General features: G+C 47.8%; 1 protein-coding gene across 1 annotated transcript in view; it reads right to left on the bottom strand.

Moving 5' to 3' along the window:
* LOC135805798 (sortilin-related receptor-like) overlaps nucleotides 1-23004 on the bottom strand; it is a 64833-nt gene that overhangs the window by 16812 nt on the left and 25017 nt on the right. The window contains exons 20-42 of the mRNA XM_065319900.1: nucleotides 21999-22234; nucleotides 21300-21455; nucleotides 20750-20890; nucleotides 20364-20504; nucleotides 18192-18308; nucleotides 17593-17712; nucleotides 17134-17256; nucleotides 15145-15294; nucleotides 14789-14926; nucleotides 14289-14417; nucleotides 13305-13451; nucleotides 12715-12996; nucleotides 12208-12333; nucleotides 11524-11676; nucleotides 11197-11328; nucleotides 10495-10603; nucleotides 9567-9739; nucleotides 7905-8008; nucleotides 7541-7651; nucleotides 4374-4446; nucleotides 3580-3692; nucleotides 1967-2150; nucleotides 877-986 (exon numbers count right to left, since the gene is read on the bottom strand). Coding sequence (XP_065175972.1) covers nucleotides 877-986; nucleotides 1967-2150; nucleotides 3580-3692; nucleotides 4374-4446; nucleotides 7541-7651; nucleotides 7905-8008; nucleotides 9567-9739; nucleotides 10495-10603; nucleotides 11197-11328; nucleotides 11524-11676; nucleotides 12208-12333; nucleotides 12715-12996; nucleotides 13305-13451; nucleotides 14289-14417; nucleotides 14789-14926; nucleotides 15145-15294; nucleotides 17134-17256; nucleotides 17593-17712; nucleotides 18192-18308; nucleotides 20364-20504; nucleotides 20750-20890; nucleotides 21300-21455; nucleotides 21999-22234 — 3268 coding nt within the window. The remainder of the gene's footprint in view (nucleotides 1-876; nucleotides 987-1966; nucleotides 2151-3579; nucleotides 3693-4373; nucleotides 4447-7540; nucleotides 7652-7904; nucleotides 8009-9566; nucleotides 9740-10494; nucleotides 10604-11196; nucleotides 11329-11523; nucleotides 11677-12207; nucleotides 12334-12714; nucleotides 12997-13304; nucleotides 13452-14288; nucleotides 14418-14788; nucleotides 14927-15144; nucleotides 15295-17133; nucleotides 17257-17592; nucleotides 17713-18191; nucleotides 18309-20363; nucleotides 20505-20749; nucleotides 20891-21299; nucleotides 21456-21998; nucleotides 22235-23004) is intronic.

The raw sequence follows: 23004 nt of genomic DNA on the forward strand, positions 1-23004 counted from the left end.
GCTCGCCCGCCCGCCCGCCCGCCCGCCCGCCCGCACACACACACACACACACACACACACACACACACACACACACACACACACACATACACACAAACACCTTTCAACTTTGGAGTCCAGGCGATGATAGTGATGTTACGGGAGAAGCCACAGTAAATTGTGTTGCATCGCCCAACAGCTTGCCAGGTTAACCCACCACGCGCCACAGCCACAAATGCAGTGGCGGAAGAGCATATTGAAGAGACATTTTGCATGGTGCTTGTTTTTCGAGTTAGTTGTACAATTTCCTTTGCTTTGCTTTTCTCATTGTCGTATCATAGAAAATATATCTGGTTTCGTCCTGACTTGCCAGGTTAAAAGAATTGACCACCACTATGTAGCCTAGCCTACACGTGCAGGCAGGCACAGTGGATTTTAAGACTATGATGGAGAAACGACAGGTACCAGGATGAAGTCCTGCTTGGAAGAGGGTGAAGTTTTCCAACTGTGCGAAGCTTCTGGCCTGTTACAAAGGTAGCGTGAATGCAGCAAACGTGATCCCGGCCTTAAGCCTCTGCCGGGCTGGTGGATCCGATCTACTAGTATCCTCCCCCCCCCCCCCCCACACACACACACACACACCTAAACCCCTTGGACATCGATTGCATAAACCAACGCCGGCACCGCATGCATACACGCAAGCACGCACGTACGCACCCCCCCCCCCCCCCCACACACACACAGAAGAGGGGATGCAGCAGGCCAAAAAAAGGCCCAAAATACAATCTACAGTCGAGGAGCAGCGTACACAAGTACAAACATCCCAGCACACACACCTGAACACACACACCTGAAGTCAGTGAAGGAAACTCAGACCCAGCAGTTGACACTACTAACCTGGTAGTAAATAGGCACTTTGAGTGCATCCCCGTTCTTGCTTGCAGGCCATGCTGCAACCAATGCGGTCACGTTTTGGGTCACAGTTATCGGGGTCGGCGGTGTTGGAGCTGGTCAGCACACGCACACACAACACACACAACACACAACACACATGTACATCCAAGTCACTACAGCATGTGCACCCTGCTGCTGCTGCTGCTGCTGCTGCTGCTGTGATAGCACCGGCTATGGTGATCACCCACAGGCCACTAACGTCAGACATCTAAACTTCAACCCCAGGAGTTCGGAGGGCATAAATACACCACTGCATTCGTTTCCATCTATCTAATGACCTTCCTGAGACCTTCGTTTCGCGTATCGCCTGGACAACATTCTGGAAAGCCTGAAAAGCCATCAACAGCTGCAGCTATGCTAGGTCGCAGTCTGAAAATCACGAAGGCAGTGCTACCACAGTATACCCATGGCAACAACTTGAGCCGCCTGTCGTCATGTCAGAGAATGACTACAGCAGTGCTGGCTGTGGATTAACCTCTGCTACGCCACTTGCAGGGGTGCACAACTTTGCAGGGGTGCACAACTTTGCTGGGCTTCTCACCTGGATGGACCGGCATACTACATAGCCGAGACTCGGAGAGTGAGTTTGGATGTCCAACGGAGGCAGCCCAGAGTGTGGCATGCTGGACGAGTTTCAATGGTACAAGTCGGTTAGTTCTACAACTTAAAAAGACACCGCCTGTAACCTGCATACTCAATGGAAAACAGCATACCCATGCTCTCCGTGTCTGCCATATTGTAGTTGAGGGACTTTCCGGGTGATGTGGAAAGACCTAGAACTAGTTCTCTCTCTCTCTCTCTCTCTCTCTCTCTCTCTCTCTCTCTCTCTCTCTCTCTCTCTCTCTCTCTCTCTCTCTCTCTCTCTCTCTCCCGACAGTTGCTGCAAATTGCTCTAAGTGCACGGACTTAATTAACATGTTCTAATGCAGGAAATTCATCCTGTGAGAGTCACACCGTGATAGTGAGAAGGCTGTTCAGCATACAGTTTCAGGGCACAGAAAGGTACTGGACCGGCGAGCTTCACTGGTCTCACCTGACGGGGGAGTTGTGAATGTATGTGACGCTGCTGGTCCGGGACCGGTCTCCGTGAAGGCAGTCACCACCAGGTGGTAGGTAGTGGAGCCTTGCAACTGTGTGAATGTGGCATTGAGGCGTTTCACAGTCTGCGAGTTCACCAGTTTACCGTTCGATGCTACCTGGAGCTGAACAATGTAACCCTATGTGTGGCGGACGGGCATAAAGAAACCAATCAGCACACAACACATATCAACACATATAACCATACTAGCTCTTCATGGTGTGTTCTCTTGAGATAAGACAATAGCAGTACAGAAAGTTACCGAGAGGATCAGCATGATCACAGGGTTGAAGCATCGCGGCACGTCTTTCTTTTCCACCTGTTAGGTTAGGAAGTACCATGCTTCCACCTGTTAGGTTAGGAAGTACCATGCTTCCACCTGTTAGGTTAGGAAGTACCATGCTTCCACCTGTTAGGTTAGGAAGTACCATGCTTCCACCTGTTAGGTTAGGAAGTACCATGCTTCCACCTGTTAGGTTAGGAAGTACCATGCTTCCACCTGTTAGGTTAGGAAGTACCATGCTTCCACCTGTTAGGTTAGGAAGTACCATGCTTCCACCTGTTAGGTTAGGAAGTACCATGCTTCCACCTGTTAGGTTAGGAAGTACCATGCTTCCACCTGTTAGGTTAGGAAGTACCATGCTTCCACCTGTTAGGTTAGGAAGTACCATGCTTCCACCTGTTAGGTTAGGAAGTACCATGCTTCCACCTGTTAGGTTAGGAAGTACCATGCTTCCACCTCTTAGGTTAGGAAGTACCATGCTTCCACCTGTTAGGTTAGGAAGTACCATGCTTCCACCTGTTAGGTTAGGAAGTACCATGCTTCCACCTGTTAGGTTAGGAAGTACCATGCTTCCACCTGTTAGGTTAGGAAGTACCATGCTTCCACCTGTTAGGTTAGGAAGTACCATGCTTCCACCTGTTAGGTTAGGAAGTACCATGAACTGATGGTATACTAGTGTAATAGAACATACGTGTATGCATGCATGCATACACACACACACACACACACACACACACACACACACACACACACACACACACACACACACACATGTACACATACCTGTATGCTTGCATACACACACACACACACACACACACACACACACACACACACACACACACACACACACACATGTACACATACCTGTATGCTTACATGCACACACACCCACCCAAATAGAAGGCACGGCTATTTTGCACTCCTACTAAATTGCGGAGGGTGGGGTGGGAGCATATCACAAAAGAGAGATCCCAAGTGTACAATTAGATACAGTAGTCACGAGCAAGGTGATTGCAGGCACGAGTTCTCTCCTCCATCCTAGCACAGCCTAACACAGCTCTCAGCTATACTATACACCACAACAAAACAAAAGTCAGGACTACAGCAAAACTCACAAAAAGGAACAGATTGACATAGGCTGGTGTTCTTAAAGTGTAGGCCAAAGCGTTTCGAACTTCTGATTGTCCCTCGCATGGGACTAATTCTTACGGCCACAATGCAATTCACAGTGCGGCATTGAGACCTGGAACTGTAGACAAGCAGACACAGAGACTCTACATACCGAGGCGTATTCCACGTGTGTGCTGATGGGGTCTTTCGGTGCCATCCACTGCACCATCACACTGCTCCATGTTAGTGGTGTGGCAAGCAAGCCGCTCGGAGCATCCTTCGGTGCTGCGGCATGGAAGACACAGGTTCAGTGCAAAGGTACCGTGTGCATGAGTTGTCATGGTGACTGTGAGCTGCCATGGTGACTTGTCTCACTACACTGTGTGGGAGCATACTTATCCATGGACAGACATACTAATCATCAGTGTTGCGGCCGCTACATTGTATAAATTCATGCACCTCTCAGTCCTGTACCCACACCACACTAAGGACAGGTTCACAAATACAGTGGAACCTCTCTTATCTGAACCTCCCATACCCAGGCACCTCGTTCAATCGGGCACCCTGCCTGCAGGTGCACAGTCAGATCTTGAAATTCTCTTCCTTTTTGTAGCAGTCAGCCGAACTACATCAGGGAATATCATAACCCGCAGCTCTTACTGTTAAATTGTTAATGGTTGTGAGTTGTACCGAATGGGGGGGGGGGGGGGGGGGGGGGGAGTGCAGTGAGCCCAGCTGAAGAAAATGGCATGTCATGTCCACTGTGGCTACAGTGTCTTTCCTAGCTACGGATGACTCTGAGGCACACGGCTTGTACTGTAAAAAGGCAACCGTGCTTGGTAACCGTGATTGTTACGTGTCTTTATAATAGTCAGGTCAACTGGCAAGGGGTCTAGGTGGTGAAGTTTCACCGGAATGCGGATACCAGCAGTAGAGAATGACCCGCACACTGCAAGGCTTGCTTACCTGTACGAAGGGTTTTGAATGACAGGCAACTTGTTCGCTTTCCGTGTCCAGCACGGGCGCTGAAAGCTTCAATCTAGAAAAGAAAATTGCATACACATAGCCGGCAAATAGGCCCTCTCATGAAAAGTAAGTAACGAACAGCGCGTGAAACACAAGTGGCCAAAGATTAGAAGGTGCCAACAAAGTTGGATGTTTGGCCTCTTCTTTGGCCTCCCTAGATCAGTTTTGACTCGTCCAACAAGTGGAGTGGGAGTGTCCGTCCAAGCCATGGCAACGCCTCCACATTGATTTTGCAGGACCGTTCCAAGGGCACATGTGGCTGATCGTGGTGGATGCCCACAGCAAGTGGCCGGAAGTTCTGCCAATGAACAGCACCACTGCTCCAGTCACCGATCGCCGTCTCCGGGAAGTGTTCGCCCAGCATGGTTTGCCTGACCAGATCGTCAGTGATAATGGCCCGCAATTCACATCCGATGAGTTCCGTCGTTTCACTGAAGCCAACGGCATTACGCACACCTTCTCAGCACCGTACCACCCAGCCACTAATGGGTTGGCAGAACGATTCGTGCGTGCGATGAAGCAGGCACTCAAGTCCCATTCGGACACAGCACCGCTCGAGTTCTTGCCTCGCTTCCTGTTGTCGTATCGCACCACACCACATGCAACAACGAATGCCACACCAGCATCTTTGCTACTGCATCGTGAGCTACGCACTCGGTTGTCTTTGGTCCAGCCCAGTGTTCAGGAATCTGTGGCCAAGAAACAAGCAGCTCAGAGTAGTGCGAGGTCAGCAAACCGTGAGCGCACGTTTGCTGTGGATGACACAGTCATGGTACGTGACTACCGCACCAACGCACCACACCCGTGGATTCAGGGCACCGTGCAAGCGGTACACGGCTCCCGTCACTATACTGTGGAAGTTGGCCCAGCAATGGAGGCGCCATGTGGAACAGCTCCGGTCAGTCGTTTCCGCTCCGCAGTCATTCGTACCAATGAGTGCAGCGCCGTTGCCGTCCGTCGCAGCACCGGCAGAGCCTGATCACAGTTTGTGTTTTCCCGCTACTCATTCGCCGACTTGTGTTCCGCCACCACCCAGTGTTGAAGCCGCTGCTATTCCAACACCTCCACCTGTGCAAGCAACAGTACCAGCAACTACTGCAGCGCAGCAGACCCAGCCGCCACAGGCACAGGCTCCAACTGAGCCCCGTCGTAACCCGGCAAGAACTCGAGTTCTGCCAGCTCGCCTGAGAGATTAAAACATTCTCCTCAATGCTCTGATAATCTGTTGCTCACGTGGTTACTGAATTATTGTGCTCTCGGCTTATCCATTAACTTTCTCTTGTGTATTTTAATGTATATACGCGTTTGCAACCCTACTATACATGTAGGGGAGGGAATGTAGTGTATGTGCTGATGATACACCCATGGACATTTCTTACGTCATTATTATTGTATTGACGTCACACCATGCGCAGATCATTTTAGTACGTCTGCCTTTTTGTATTGACACACGTGTCTCCTTGTTCTTGTTCCGTTGACATAATTTACTTGCAATTGTAGTTGGTCTTCTTCTAGTCTCCATGTAATCGATCATAGAATAAACCGAACCCCGTCTCTAGCTGAGACACCACAGTTTGAGGATACAGGTCGTCCCTCGCTAATACATATCTCTGGGACTTGACAATTGTTATGTATTAACGGGGTTTATGTACTAAACGAAAGTGTACATAACTTGCTTGTGTACCAGAATTTTTCACTTTTTTCAACTTTTCTGAGTGTTTCTTGCTACCATGACTAGGCAGCGACATATTCTTGATTCCCTCGATATAACATAAAAATTATGTTATAACGGTTACAGTCAGCGAAGATTCTACAGTTTACGTGAGACATGCCCAGCGACGCCCGCGCATTCACTCGGAAAAAACAGCTTTGTCGGTTTGTGATGTGCGCTCTGATTTCGGAGCCAGAAGAAACTAGAACACGATGTGCCTCTCCTGGAAGGCCAAAGGACCAACAAATGATTATGACTATGTACTATTGAGGTAGGTGGCATGCGGGTACGAAGAAATGTTATGTACTAACGGGGGTTATGTACTAACGAATTATGTACTAACCGGCAAAATTTGTATGGAAGTGACCACGTTTCGTCCGGGACTTGAGATTTCTTATGTACTAACGGGGTTTATGTACTAACCGGACTCGTATTAACGGGGGACGACCTGTACCATCCTGAAGCGGTGTGCTGAAGAACGATTTGTCCGTCTCAAAGTGCAACGGTCGTTGCCACTAAAACGGCTGATTTGGAGATTTGGCTCATGGACCAAACATTTATCTTTTAAATACATGAACCGACTGTATCCATGTTTTCTCAAATATACGATTCACACGGGAAGCAGACACCAGTTGGAACTGTTCATAACAAATTAAATAATCTATAGCGACTTCTGTGCAATTCATGCCAGGCAGGTGGAATGCCGCCAAATTGGAATCTGGTCGGCTCTATACAGCCGTGAAAGTGTAGCGAGGCAAAAAAAGTGTATGTTTTAACAACCAAGCGCTGCTTGTAGTTAAAAAGAAGACTGGTTCAGGATTGACTGCATTGGTATGTGTGGTATAGGTACCACCAAGAGTACATAACCCAAGAGTGTGCAACTCCAGCTATGGGGTCTGCGACGGCAGAACTTCACATCACGTGATGAACCCGTGCACTCTAGTGCATGATAGATACTGGGTTGTACGCAGCCCAGCTTTGGGTACAACTCTCTTGTGGTCACTTTGCACTGTTTGCCAGCATAACCTTTTGAACCATGTCACGTGATGTGAAGTTCTGCCGTCGCAGCACAGCATAGAGGTTGTGCAGGCAGTTGCACACTCTTGGTTATGTACTCTTGGTACCACTTTCAGGTTTGACAAGTCAAGCATCGTTTAAAACTCACTGTGTGCTAACATGGAAAAGTTTTAAAGAAATTGTTCAGCTTTTCGCCCGTTACGACATGTTCTTGTTCTGCAGTAAACATGGCTTTTTAGTAGACATTTTCTACAATCAAGTTTCTTTCAATACTAGTAACACATGCAAGGCGCAAACTTGACTCATGTGGCCGGATTTCATTGAGCAGTGCTGTATAGAAAGAGAGCACGGGGGCTGGGAAGTGGCTCCTCAGTCTTACCTGGAAGCTGTACTGCGTATTAGCTGAGAGACCAGCTACGGTGACGGCCAAATGAGGTGTGTTCACGGACTGAGTCAGGGCCGCACATACGCTTCCAGTACCGAAATAGACCTGGCAGAGGAAGCCAGCCAAAGCACACAGGAATGGTGATACTCAACAAAGCACTAGCAATGTCAAATCAAGAACTGCCTGGCAGTGACGACTGAAGTGACAAGCCCTAGCATGTAGCCGATGCACCCACAAACACTCTACATAACAATAGGCACACGTTACAATGTGCAAACCAGCATGACAGAGCTGCTAACACGGCTACAGACGGCAAAGGAAAGGTACAAGGCATTTTGAATTGGGCTTCAAACAGTACCGTATACTGTAGCTGCTGTGAAACACCCGCTGGTGGGGCCCAGGTTAGATTTGCAACTTGCGCAGATGTTCGTACGACGGTCGCAAACTGTGGAGGAGGCAGAGCTGTACAGCAAGTGAGCACAAAACAAAACACTGTGTACACATGCCATGTCCAGGAGAAGACAGTGAAAGTACTTGTGCAATGCTGCCTGTCCAGAGCTTGATAGTATTGCCAAGTGTAATCGATTTTAGTCTTAACAACGAGAGAGCTTGGAAGCTCAGGGCCCTACGCGTTTTTGCCTAGCTCATCATGCATGTTATTAGAACTGATGGAACTTTATCTTTGGCCCCAACTTCGTTGCGGTCTTATAGTGTTTTACATCGACCATGACGGCTACTATGCCCAACCATACCACAATGAACTGATCGGCTACATCATTGTATTGCAAAAAGTTTCCATCTGTTCGAATAACATGCATGATGAGCTAGGCAAAAAAGCATAGCGTAGGGCCCTGAGCGAAATAAACGAGAGAGCTTGGAAGCTCAGGGCCCTACGCTATGCTTTTTTTGCTTGATGACCTAGGCAAAAAAAAGCATAGGGATGTTATAAAATTTTCATTTCGCCAATTTTTTTCAAGGCATAACCTGGGATTTGAACCCGCACTATCGCCCTACATGCATTCGGATGATTCCCCGATACACTTCGCATTCATACTCATTCTTCCAAGTTGCTTCACGTTATGATCTTGCATTTGGAAGCCCTATTTGAATATCGTGACCAGCTGTTTGTGGCCAGCTGTCTTTGATGGTACGGTACGGGACAGATACGGGATAGCGCCAGGCGTGACACAAACAAACAAACAAATAAACACCAAATTAAAGCTGTGTGGACCCTGGCTAGCGCCAGACGTTACTGAAGTAACGTCTTCTGCATAGCTACGGGAATAAACTTCTTTTTGCATTCGAGGGCCGCAATACGACACCATCTACCACCTTGACGACCTAGGCAAAAAAGCATAGGGATGTTATAAATTTTTCATTTCTCCTATTTTTTAAGACATAACCTGGGATTCGAACCCGCACTATCGCCCTGCATGCATTCCCCCCGATACATTTTGCATACATACTCATTCTTCCAAGTTGCTTCACGTTATGATCTTGCATTTGACAGTCCTATTTGAATATTGTGGCCAGCTGTCTTTGATGATACGGTACGGGACAGGTACGGGATAGCGCCAGGCATGCCGGTGGCACAAACAATCACGAAATTAAAGCTGTGTGGACCCTGGCTAGCGCCAGACGTTACTGAAGTAACGTCTTTTGCATAGCTACGGGAATAACAGTCTTTACTACAGTTGCGCTCACTGAAATCTGACCCAAAGTGGCAAAACTGGTACCCTGGATCACTTCCGATTACATCACTTTACTTGTACATGTGTACGCCCAGCCGCATTCATACCACTTCCGTACATGTATCAGTTCATGTATATCTGATTGCTGCGAAGAATGTACTCTGAGTACTACTCTCCCTGCAAAGAGTGTACTCTCGTCTGCATAGAATGCACTCTCTAAATACCGGTAGCCAGCAGACACTGAAGTGAAGTGATCACGTTCATACACCGTAACACATCGCTCCTGCCATGTTAGTGACTTATAAGAGAGTCGAGTCGAGCCGGCTTACGGTTGTCTAAAGTAGTAACTGAAGCAACGTATGACGCTGGCTGTGCAGTGGAGTTGCTGTCCGATACAATGCGATAATAGTACTTGGTGGACGGTGCCAGCGATGCCTGGTCCACGTAGGTGGTGACAGGCAGGGCTACATAGCCAATCTTCTTGTAACCCGAACCGATTTGCCTGCACACAGCACAAAACACACAATGCACGGTGCACAACAACAACACACAGCACACAGCACACAGCACACGACACACAGCACACAACACACAGCACACGAAACACAGCACACAACACAGCACACAACACACGGCAGATAGCACACAACAAACAGTGCACAGCACACAGCAGCTCAACCACTACACATATGCCACGTGGAGGAGTGTAACCCGGGGTATATTCAAAATCGTCCCCAACTATGACTCTACCTGTCTCGTATCAGCTCTGCACAGCAGTGCCAGCACAGTACAGCAGTAAAGCGTTGCAAAGTAGTAATGCACTGCTTTAGTCAAAACTCGACGGAATCATCTGGCTCCCAGGCATGCCCTCAGCCAGTTGGCCTATGCTCGTGACACATTTCACCTTCATATCCACACAGTCATACAAATAAAGGATATCAGCTGCAGAACTGTCAGTCACAGTTGTCGCATATCACGCATCCACATCAGGGGCGTCGGAAGGCATTTTAGTGTGGTACGGTCAGCCATCTGAGGCACAATTTACTCGTGGGGGAGGGGTTGCTGACCCGAAAATTTTGGAAATTTAGAGCCTAGATCAGTGTATTTTATTGATTCACGGGGTACCTGGGGCAAAAAGTGGTATGGTCAATACCGTAGTGACCGTACCGTGTCCGACGCCCCTGCACATGCATCCCCACATGCATGCACACATACACAGCAACATTGCAGTCTACTGTACGTCGTACATAGGCTTACAGTCTCATGACATTGAAGCCAGAGATACCAGACACTGTGGATTCCTGTGGCCAGGTGAGCTTGATCTGATTCACTGCACCAGTACGCAGTGCTTTGGCACTCAGTATGGCTGCAACAGAACGCCAACACAAGCAACAGCAGTGCATGAAGATGATTCGCAATGACAATGATAGTGGCAGCAGCAGCCCAACCGTGCACACGCACGCAAAAAGTTGAAGGGTTCCGATTCTACTTCCATCTGTAATGATATCAAGGTGATCTACATGCACTGCATTGGTAGCAATTTGCTACATGTACATATTTAATGTAGTACACGACTGTACTGTTATTAAGCACATCACACCGTGTACAGGATCACACGACTGATAGACTGATAGTAGCAGTGGTTGGCGATCTGCAGGCTTTTGGCTGAGCCCCAAGGGACATAACCTACCTCTACGACATAAAACCCTTTCATTAGATAGTCGGTCCAACATTGCGTTTAGGGCAGAGCACATGGAAAATAAACCAAGTCACTTTGTTCTACTCGAGCCACACTCACTCAAGTATGGATTGCTGTGGTCATTACTGCTAAAGCGTTAGCGGCATCCGCATGAACATGAAATGCCAGGGACAAGACACAATGTGTCGATGGAACGTGTGCCCTTATATTCACACAACATGCATACGATGATATGGAATGTGTACTGGTGCTGATCTTACTGCACTTTCGTTCGTCGGATCGATCGCTGCAGTCCGGCACTAAATTACACTGGCTGGTTGCAGGAATACACTGCTTATTGAGGCACTGGAAGTGCGTGTCACTTGAGCACGGTGCTGGGGTTGTGGGTGCGCCTGCACAAAGACAATATCCCATCATTAGCACAGTCACTGTAGCTCTCTGCAGGCTCTTGCAGCCCATGTCTCTTGATGGACCAGTTGAAAGACATTTTTGAAGTGAGCCATGGTTCCGTGTACACAACCAACACAATTCAACTGCCATGCTAAAACACAGAACACACACCACACACATATACACTGAACGCATACCGGTCCAGGTGGCACAGAACGTGGCGTCCTCATCCGTCCTATCCAAGCAGTCGGCCAGACCATCACATACATGCTGCACAGCGACACACTGGTGTTGTTTGGTGCAGGTGAACTGACTAGCTGGACAAGGTGCTGGCGGTGCTGTTGTGGCAGCTGCAAGGAAAATAAATGAAGAAGGGAATAGCATCTTTGAGGAGTCTGGGTCGCCTAAGAACACACTGCACTGCAGTAGACCAAGTTAGTTCTAGGCAATATTAGAGACTGTTGCTGAACACGATATGATAGTTTGTGAGATGCTGATCAAAATTACACGTGTCCATGAACAGAAAAGAAAGCAGTGCGTAAATCTTCTCGTCAGCCTGGTCTGCTGGAAAGATCTGGTGGGAAGATCTGGTGGAAAGATCTGGTGGGAAGATCTGGTGGGAAGATCTGGTGGGAAGCTGAAAACGAAGCCAAACACTCTAAGAACAAGTAAATTGACTGTCAGACTTCAGGTAGCCAGCCATAATATCTCTCCTCGATGGATGCTACTTCAGGTAGCCAGCCATAATATCTTCAGGTAGCCAGCCATAATATCTCTCCTCGATGGATGCTACTGAGAGCAATTGGCATGAAACAGTTGCCTGCTCTTGTATACATCAGGACAGTCTTCGGGACAATGATATCTTTCCTTCAGCCGCTCACCTCCACAGCCTTGCTCATCAGACTGGTCAGTGCAGTCATATGTGTTGTCACAACGCCGTGTTGCCAGATAGCACTGGTTGCCGGTTCGACAGGGTACACTGCCTGTGGGACACTGAGGAGGAGCCACTGAATACACAACACATGCACGTGCACAGACAGGTACACACACACGCACACACGCACACGCACACACACACACGCACACGCACACACACACACACACACGCACAGCTGAGAAGATGATTTCCCATTACATGTACGATGACTTAAAAAGTACTGTGCTGAGGAGATATAGGTCATGGCTTTGCTGCTTGCATGGCTATTTCCAGTACATGCAATACAGAGCACTGGCTATATTTCAGGACGAGAGCATCACCTGATTAGAAACAGTCCAACATCCTAGTGGGCACCCTCAACATCCTACACATGCACACACATGGCATGACCATCGGTGAGAAAAGAACACACCCGTATGCAGTACTGTACACATATCATGGCACTGAGTACCTGTGGCTGCAGACGAGTAACAGAAGTTCTCGTCCGAGTTGTCACCGCAGTCGTTATACCCATTGCAGGCAAGACTGCGGCTGATGCAGCGGCCGGATTTGCACGTGAAGTACGATGCCAGGCAAGTGCCTGTTGTGCAGCCCTGCTCGTCGGATCCATCACTACAATCGACAACCTTGTCGCAAATCCAGGACGTGTGGATACAGTGACCACCCGATGATGTGTTATCGCACCGAACAGTACCACGGGGGCAGACTGTGTGTGGGCCAACTGTAGTTTGCACTGGGATGATCACCATGGAAATGAATGAAAAAAGCACAAGAATGTGGTGTCATAAACAATATTCTTCAAAACAGAATGGAGTCCTACAGGCCATGTATGGTTTTTAGCCAATAGAAGGATACATAATGGAACAGTTTGCTTCCTCGGCTAGTGCAGTGTCAAAATGATCAGTGACAGTTTGGTCTAAGCCAGGAAAACAGTATCGACACACTGATTTGCCAGCCCAAAACCTTGGCAAAAGTGAGCTGGCAACAGTACTGTTGTTTTCATACGCGTGTTGTACAGTTCCTGCAAATCATGTGACTCACCACAGCCGCGCTCATCACTGCCATCGAGGCAATCCGATGTGCCATCGCACTGCAAGTGCCTGAGTATACACTGTCCGTTAGCACATTGGAAGTAGGTCGAAGAGCCTACGCATGAAGTGGGTGCTGTGGGTGCAGTAACATGGGGAACTGAAGGAAACACGCACATCGCCAGACAGGCAGCACAAAAAACGAAAAGGAACCGTTCTTTATCGAGTCAGACTCTCCCACTTAGCTTTAACTTACCCAATTTGAGGCAAGCCCAGCATGGGGCCATAGAACCCCCCCCCCCCCCCCCCCACATTCTCACACAACCTTCCAGCACCCCACAGTCCATTATTATACTCACAAATTCAGCAACAGGACACTGTCCTGGTAAATTGCCCACGCAGCTTTGTTACTTCCTTGAATTCTTTGCCCTTCTGTTCACCTTTCTCTGTCTCTTCTATATGTTTCACTCTGCCACAGTTGGTCTTGCTCTCTCCTTATCCAATACAGGTGGAATCCTGATAATTCGAATATGGCTTAATTCAAACATACCGCTTAATTAGAAGTTTTTCCAGGACCGATTATATCAATACGATTCCCATATAAACATTTCTGATAATTCGAACCTCGAACTGGATATGTCCGGTTAATTAGAAGTCCCACAGATTCCACTTACATAGAAAACGTGTGGGATTTGTGCTGATAATTTGAAGGTAGCAAAGTGTAATTCGAAGTTCACTGTACATTGTACTGGTCAGTTCAGCTTGCATGAGCAGGCTGTGCCGGTCAGTTCAGTATCTGTGTCTAAGGTCCATAGCGCAACTCTGCGTGACCATGAGAGCATTTTGACATACATTATTGTGTTGTGGGTTCATGTTTGGATAATTAGAATGTCCGGATAATTAGAAGTTTTTTCCTGGCATTTTGAGGTTCAAATTATCAGGATTCCACCTGTACTAGTAATTATTGGCTGAACTGAAGTGTTTTTTATCTGTTTACCTCCAGTAGTCGGACAGTTCTGCTCATCTGAAAGGTCTCCGCAATCGTTGTCGCCATCACAATGCCACGATCTTGAGATGCAACGCCCATTGGCGCATCGGAACTGAAAGCTTGAACACTGATGAGTGTCTGAGATTAGAAACACAGACGAACACATGATACCGCAAGCTGCTAGAATCTTTTCAGTGGGCATTGGTTAAGAAAAATGAGTGACCAAATCAAATCCAAAACGACGACTACAGTGGTGACGATGACGACAACGACAACAGCAACAACACCACATGCCTCCAGCCAGGTAGAGAGGTAGTAGAGAGGCAGGTAGTAGAGAGGCAGGTATACAGAGAAAGGTAGACAGACAAACAGACAGACAGACAGATTGGCAGATAGACAGACAGGCAGACAGACAGAAAAACAGAAGGACGGACGGACAAGGGTAAAGTGAATGGGCCGGCACCGCCATTACTTGAGCCACCGCACGATCCATCAATCAACACACTTACCGCAGTGTTGTTCATCAGAGCCATTTGTACCATGCACACCCAAATCATGGCAATCATTATCCCCGTCGCACTGCCAAGCTGCTGGAATACAATGTCCATTTCCGGTGCAGGTAAACTGATTCACAGAGCAGTTAAACGCTGCATCAACACACAAGTAAGAGAAGACATTAGTAATAGAGGACAACAGGAAAGGGCCAACCATTCCTGTGTACAAATATACAATCAGAAAATAGATATAGCTCTATAATGAAGCGTGATCTCATCTTCAAATGAACGGTAAAGACACACCAGGTTCACCAGGGTAGCATGCTAGGTTATAAAGCCACTGCATTGAGGGGTACACCGGCTCAACTCACTGCATGTGCTGGGTTCATCATCTGCGTATGCACAGTCGTTGTAACCATCGCACACCCAGGAGTTGGGAATGCATCTAGCAGTAATGTTACACTGGTGTTCATTGGCAGCACACAAGCTTGTGGCAGTTGCTGGCGGCGGAGTTGTAGGAGCTGCATTGCAAAAACCAACAGCAAGGATGGGAGTATGATCACACTGCACGGGCACGGGGATAAGCACAGCAAAGACACGGTCCCATCATAAGTACACATTTCATGTACCTACCGTATTTTCCGGAGTATAAGCCACACTGGAGCATAAGGCGCACCCCCCCCCCCATTTTTTGCCACGAAATACAGACATCTACCCTATGTATAACCGTTAATTTGATCATCGGAGTATAAGCCGCACCCCCCCCCCCCCTTCGGGGTGAAATTTGAGTGTTCAAAGTGCGGCTTATACTCCGGAAAATACGGTATCTTTCTCATCTGAACCTTCAACTGACAAAGCTCAACTTGGCATGCCCCTGCATTGCAATCGTTGGATGAGGCCATTGCAATGAACATTGCTCATGTCACGTCCTGTGACAGCAGGATCTACATAGTGAGCAGCTCTGTGCTGAGCTATCAAACCCTTTTGGTACAATGTGGTTTGGCCAGTGTCTTGTCCCACGTGCTTAGCATGTAGGTTGAGCGACACGCGCTTCCCCACGTAGGTGACATGCCTTCTTGGCATGACACATCATGTGATCCAAGGCTGGAACCTGGTCAGGTAGGTTCTCGCGTTGTACGTTTCCTGGAAGTGCTTCACTTCCTGGAAATGTGACTCCAGGCTTTGTGCAAAACCAAGTCACTACGACGTTCTACAGGTTTCCACGATGCCTCGGTGCTTTGTGCAAAGAGCCAAGACTAACCAACCGAGCTAAGTGCAAAGAGTGCAGAGCCAAGACGTGTGCAAGAACCAAACCCGTCACCGCAGTGACCGCAAGAGAGGTCAGAGTATCAAGCAAGCAAGACCAAGAATGCAGCAGAACTTACCAAGCAAGACCAAGAATGCAGCAGAACTTACCATAAGAAGCCGCTGAACTATGGCACGTTGGGTGAGCGGGCTCCTCAACGTGACCCTCATATACTCACATTGTACTCTGACGTGGGTGAGCGGGCTCCCCACATCCCAATTTGGTCTTTCTTTTCCATGTCTTTCTTTTCTGCTGACTGGCTGCTCATATTCCAGTTTTACCTGTTCTAGTAGTTCCTGGAAATACCTCGTACCATTCTAGGCAATGATCACGCCATATCTCTAAATTGCGCTATAAAAGAAGCTCTCATTCTCTCTCTTACTTCAGTCTAGTCTAGTCTAGTCTAGTCTAGTCTAGCAGTCGAGACTCGGTCTCAGCTCTCTGTCTTGGTTTACTTTGAGCTCGGATTTGAATGACTACTAACAACGTAAAACTAACAATCCTTGTCTGTTGATCGTGTGGGGTTGAACTTGGACCAAGTCAACTATACTGGTTGGCCCCTGGGTTGTGTTGGGCTTGTCGTGAGGCCACACGTCTATTCAGTCGCCGCTCGTAGTGACTTCGGGGTCCGGTCACTGAGAGCCAGGGATGCGACATTCATACCAGTGACCTGCCGGACCTCTACTGTAGCACAATCCCACTCGTGTACTCCATAAGACCATAACCCTACTCCAAGTCACGCTCTATAGCCAATCACGTGCACACCTGTGACTGAAAAGAGCACATTTCTTCTGTCGCAGCCTGCTTGGACCAGGTGCCATGTCATGGCACTCAAGTTACTCTCCATCAGCCTGCTTGGACTAGGTGCCATGTCATCATGAGTGGACGGCTCAGATTACTTTCCAGCAACTTTGCAAAGAGTTAAAAGTCAATTTGCCAAACACTACCACCAGTCTTCTTCACACATGGCACCGGAAATCCTCTTGTCATAATGTCAAACCGTGTGTGGGTACAAGTATGCATGCAATTGGGAAGAAGAAAGCGAGCAACGCACCTGCACAGTTCCGCTCATCGGAGAAGTCTCCACAGTCATTGTCACCATCGCACAGCCAAGAGCGAGATATGCACAGGTAGGAGTTGGCGCACTTGAACTGGCTGGAGGAGCAGTTGTGATTTGCTGCAAGAACAGGACGCAACATGCACCACTCCCATAATTATAACAAGTCTGAAGAATGGACACTGTTAAATTACAGTACGCATATAGCTCATATGAAAAATCAAATGAGGGTCATGCACCTGTCGACAACGTTGAGCCAGTGCATTCTGTCTGAGGCAGTGGACACTGTTACACTGCAGAAATACATACTGGTGCACCTCTGGACACCACCAGCCCTTGCCACCACACTGGACTTCAACGTACACTGCACCACTGACACGTTCAGTACATGTCATAGTATATTCAGTTAAACTCAGGCGTGAGCAAGTTGACTCAACAAACTACATGCAAACTTACCACAATTGCTCTCGTCAGATCGATCGCCACAGTCATCATCTCCATCGCAAACAAAGAACTTCAGAATACACTTGCCGTTGTCACACGTGTGCTGGAAACTTGAATAACAAGTTCCGAATGCTGCACATGAAACGTGACGGTGTAAGGGGATGAAAACATCAACACATTTCAGCAGACAAATTCCGGGTGTCGATTTTTCCAATGCCAGATCAGGAGTGACATACAATTTCTCACAAATGGCAACGCACACTTCAAGGCATGCAGTGTGGCAGACAGCTTGTCATGAACGTTGAATACAAGCAGTGTGGCAGACAGCTTGCCACGAACATTCAATACAAGCAGTGTGGCAGACAGCTTGCCTTGAACATTCAATACAAGCACCAAGTGTCATGATACAAAGCAACTACATGCAGGTGCTGTACACTAAGCTCATCGTCAATTACTTCAGTACAATACAGCATGCAGTGCCATTTCACAGCACAGTGCAGTGGTACAGGTATTTAGCATGGCTGAAAGCAATGAAGCTGTAAGCGTATAGTGCGCCAGTACAGGTATTTAGCATGGCTGAAAGCAATGAAGCTGTAAGCAAGCGTCCTCACAGCATCCCATTTCATCCGAGTTGTCGACGCAGTCCTGTACATGATCACATCGCCATCGGGAGGAAACACAGCGACCATCGCTGGCACAGCGAAATTGACTTGACGGACAGGTAACAGCTGCAAGTGTGATGGAAAGTACATCATAATGACAACGTTATCACGGTCAATCCAATGCACCCACATGTAGACTGATACAAAGGACACAGGAATGAAAACAGAGCCGATACCATAATAACGAGAGAGCTTGGAAGCTCAGGGCCCTACGCTATGCTTTTTTGCCTAGCTCATCGTACATGTTATAAGAACTGATGGAAATGTTTTTTTCCGTTGATTGGCCACATCATTGTATTGCAAAAACATGCATGATGAGCAAGCAAAAAAGCATAGCGTAGGGCCCTGAGCTTCCAAGCTCTCTCGTTTCCGACGTGACGCGCAATTTCACGTCAAATTTGAAATCGATCGGTATTTTTGCTCTCACATGCATCCATTGCTCAATCATGCATCATTTGCCTATATGACAAACTGTGGCCTGCGATTTACTTTGGCCGGTTGGTACCAAGCGGCGAAATCAGCGAAATTAAATCGCCAGCGAAAATTAGTTGATTTTAATACAGTAATCGGATTTTCTGGCCTTTTTGTAGTAATACATGTACATTGACCTGTTGAGCCAATGACGACGCCGAATGCATTGGTTGCCTGTGGAGCACATTACATAACTTAGCAGTCTCCTAAAATACGTATCCTGTCCGACGGCAAAAGAGTCTGCAGATTTAGTTTTTCTGCGCGTCGACCGGATGTCTGCGACGCGAAAGTTCAGCTCGCGTTATTTGGCTCGCACGTCGAAGAATCAACGCGAGTGACCTGCTGCTCACGTGGAAATTTGGACATTACATAACTTTACAGTCTCCTATAATACGTATCCTGTCCGACGGCAAAAGAGGCTGCAGATTTAGTTTTTCTGCGCGTCGACGGGATGTTTGTCCTGACGTTCACTGGGACCGGCGCTGACTCTGCCGATCACGGGCGTTCTGGACTCAACGGGATGTCTGTCCTGACGTTTCCTGGGACCGGCTTAGACTCTGCCGATCACGGGCGTTCTGGACTCAACGGGATGTCTGTCCTGACGTTGCCTGGGAGCGGCGGACTCTGCCGATCACGGGGGTTCTGGAGTCGACGGGATCTCTCTTCCGACGTTTCCTGTGACCGGCGCTGAATCGCTCGTTCACGCTTATTTTGGAGACGATACGATCTCTCTTCCAAAGTACATGTATGTTTATGCTGACGCTATTTATGCTGACGCATCCTATCACCTATTCGGCGTCTATTCTAATTTAATTTCCTCCTCGTCTTCCTATTTCTTTCCAAATCTCCCTCTACATCAGGGAGTCGTGTACATAATACGACAAATATTGGTACGGTACGGGACAGATACAGGAGCCCGCAAATATTGTGGACAGCTGTTATGTACAATCCTGTAGAGCCTTTGTAGTCACAGATACAGGACAGATACGGGACAGATACGGGATAGCGCCAGGCGTGACACAAACAAACAAACAAACAAACAAACACACAAACAAACAAATACCAAATTAAAGCTGTGTGGACCCTGGCTAGCGCCAGACGTTACTGAAGTAACGTCTTCTGCATAGCTACGGGAATTAAAGCTGTGTGGACCCTGGCTAGCGCCAGACGTTACTGAAGTAACGTCTTCTGCATAGCTACGGGAATTAAAGCTGTTACTAGTGTTAGGGTACATAAGTATGTGCACACTGAATCAAGAGTATGCCTAACAGGCTAACAGGTAAGGTTGCATTAGTGCTTTCGGGATTTCCTCCACTCAACCAACACACGGTACTACTATACTATTTACACAATGTCCGAATGTCGTGATGCATGGGTACACAGTACATGCACTACGACTCGTACATACAAGCCAAAGCTAGCCAAGCTGGTAGATTTGCTTAGCAGATACACAGATCCAGGTAAATTGGTAAATTGGCCATCACCATGGATGGGTTGCATCAAGTTTAGTAGCTGAAAATACTAAGCTATCACACTATTTTGGAAAGCGCTAAGAACAAATGAAGAGCGAGTCTGATGCATATCAATATACGTTACCACAAGTACCAGCTACCAATACGAGAAATGCTCATTATCTATCCTCCTACTCACAGCAGTTAGTGTCTGCTGGAGCTGGAAGTTCATCCGATCCATCCCCGCAGTCATCCTCATGATCACACACTTCCTCCTTGACAATGCAATACTTGTTCTGGCAGGTGAAGTAGTTTGGTTTGCTGGGACATGTGCTGTCAACTGCAAGTAAAAAGAAGTAAAGTTCGCACGTCCATGTTACAACTGGGCCGTGGCTATACAATTGTATTGAGAAACACAACCAGCTTAGGAAGCTTTGCTTGTGCCAGGCCACATGATCATAAACGCATGCCGTGAATACGGCATGCACAAGATATAAGAACTAACTTAGAAGACCACACAGAACCAGCAGCTACAAAAAGAAAAGGTCACCAGACAGCATGCGGTGATGATTTGGCAGAACTCACTGACACACTTGGATGTTGCTGGGTCGGGAATAAGACCATTTGGGCACTGGCAGACACGTTTCGAACCGTCAGCACTTGGCACCGGAATTGGCAAACACAGGTCTGAGCAACCGCCATTGTTCCTTGCACAGGCATTGCTACCTGCAAGCACAACAAGCATGCAACAAATGATACAGGGGCTGGAACTGCAACAACCCATGCCATACAGGGGTTGGAACTGTACAAAAATAGCACGTTCAAATCCTCACAAGCTATTGGACCTCCCCATACTACTAGAGGTCTAACATGTTTGCAGCTGTAACAGGTGTGCCCAGAGCAGCTAACACAGCTAGCAAAGTCTAGATAGTGCATGCTTGGACATCTACACTCTTGGGAGAAAATTACATGTGCATCACAGGTGGAAAGTTACCTCTATCAGTTCATGACCACTAGCACATGCGGATCATGATACTGCACCACTTCAGCCGGACCGTCTTGCTTCTACTAGAGCATTGGAAACTAAACTGACGGTGCAGAAAATGTGTACTACATGGCAGCACACAGCGCTCACCAGTTTGTAGTCCTGGATAGAATGCATGGATATCCATCAGTCCGCCAAGACCGGTCTGCACAGTGCGCATGTTTGCGCCAGTGTTCTTGTCAGCAGAGAATACAGCACGTTGCTGCCAATCTGTCCAGAAGACATGGGATCCAAACACCGTAATACCTGCAGGATAAAGACACAAACAGTCGCAAATGATCACAATGTTACGTCTGACAATAAGGATGTGCAGATAGTAGTACAGCTCATGAACTGGAGAATTTGTTACATGGTACTACATATACGTGGACCATTGCTCAATAATGGGAAGGGGTTGACTGTTAGGAGTAGGGGTCCAGTGCTACAAGCCTAGGGTTAGAGCCTTTGAAATAAGGCAAACACCAACCAAGCACTTTTCCTTCATCAGTGCCAGCACCTTATGGAGTTTGATTGCACTTGTACATACTTGCCCCGTATGCAGTGGCCAGGCAGTTAGCACACAGAGCAAATGATAAGAACTTTGACTGACCAGTTGTAACCCATATACTCTCAGCACTCAAGACTCTCAACGCACATACTTGTAGTTACATCCAGGCATTCCGGCTACGGTGTACTCGTACTATGTGTATACAAATTCCGTGTTATGAAGTAGCCATACTACACAGTCACTTGTCGACATGCTGAGTGCAACAGTCCAACCCAACATAGTGCTTAGTAGCAGCTGCTTACCAAACGTATGTCCCAGACCAGTAGTGACCACCGCACGTCGGCCTGTTCCATCGGTCATCATTGCTTCAATGCGATCAATACCACCGTCTGTCCAGTACAGCTCAGAGCTATTGCGGTCCAGCGCTAGACCATTGGGCCAGCGGATGGTAGAGTTCACCAGGTTCTTGATGTGCGTGCCATCCATCCATGCCGAGTAGATGCCTGGTGAGTTGCCCCAGTCTGTCCAGTACATATACCTGCACAACAAGATCAGTTACAGTTGACATCCATCCAGTGACATACGAGTACCAGTACATGAAGATACCTCGTAACATATAGCTGACAAGAGAAATTGGCGACAAACTCAGCTAATGCGTGTATTATATCAGTCACACCACCACTCGACAATGCGCTCCCGGCAGCTCCAATCCACTTGCACATAACCACCATAGTGAGGAGAATTCCGTTAAGTTATAGATATTGCAGACCCTCCAGACAGCTGTTTCACTCCAACGGAGCTCATCAGTGGAAATAGTAGATAATGCATGACTAAGGAATGATGTTACCAATATGTTGAGCAAAACTGGCACAACTGGCACAACTTTTGCTGCACACTTTCTACATAGAAGTGTGACTGACATGCCCTATGAAACCGAGGTGTTGGATGACAATAGCTCTAACAGAGGTGATACTGCACACATGCATTGCTGGGACATGGCATGCAACACTAGATATGGTGCAGAAAAGGCAATCAACTGAAGTGAGAGGTCCTACTAGTAGCTACACATGGCGGGGTACGAAATATTCAGAGAGCGGGTAACTGGTTGAATGTTGTACTGGTCCCAGTGATGTGACAAGGTCAGACACTAATTCTAGCGTTGCATGTCATGTCCCAGCCATGCATGCTTGCATTATCACCCCTGTTAGAACTGTCTGTTATCACCTAGCACCTCAGTTTCCTAGGGCATGCCAGTCACACTTCTATGTAGAAAGTGTGCAGCAACAGTTGTGCCAGTTTTGCACAACA

The sequence above is a fragment of the Sycon ciliatum genome, chromosome 1 (genome assembly GCF_964019385.1).
Source record: "Sycon ciliatum chromosome 1, ocSycCili1.1, whole genome shotgun sequence".
Lineage (NCBI taxonomy): Eukaryota > Metazoa > Porifera > Calcarea > Leucosolenida > Sycettidae > Sycon > Sycon ciliatum.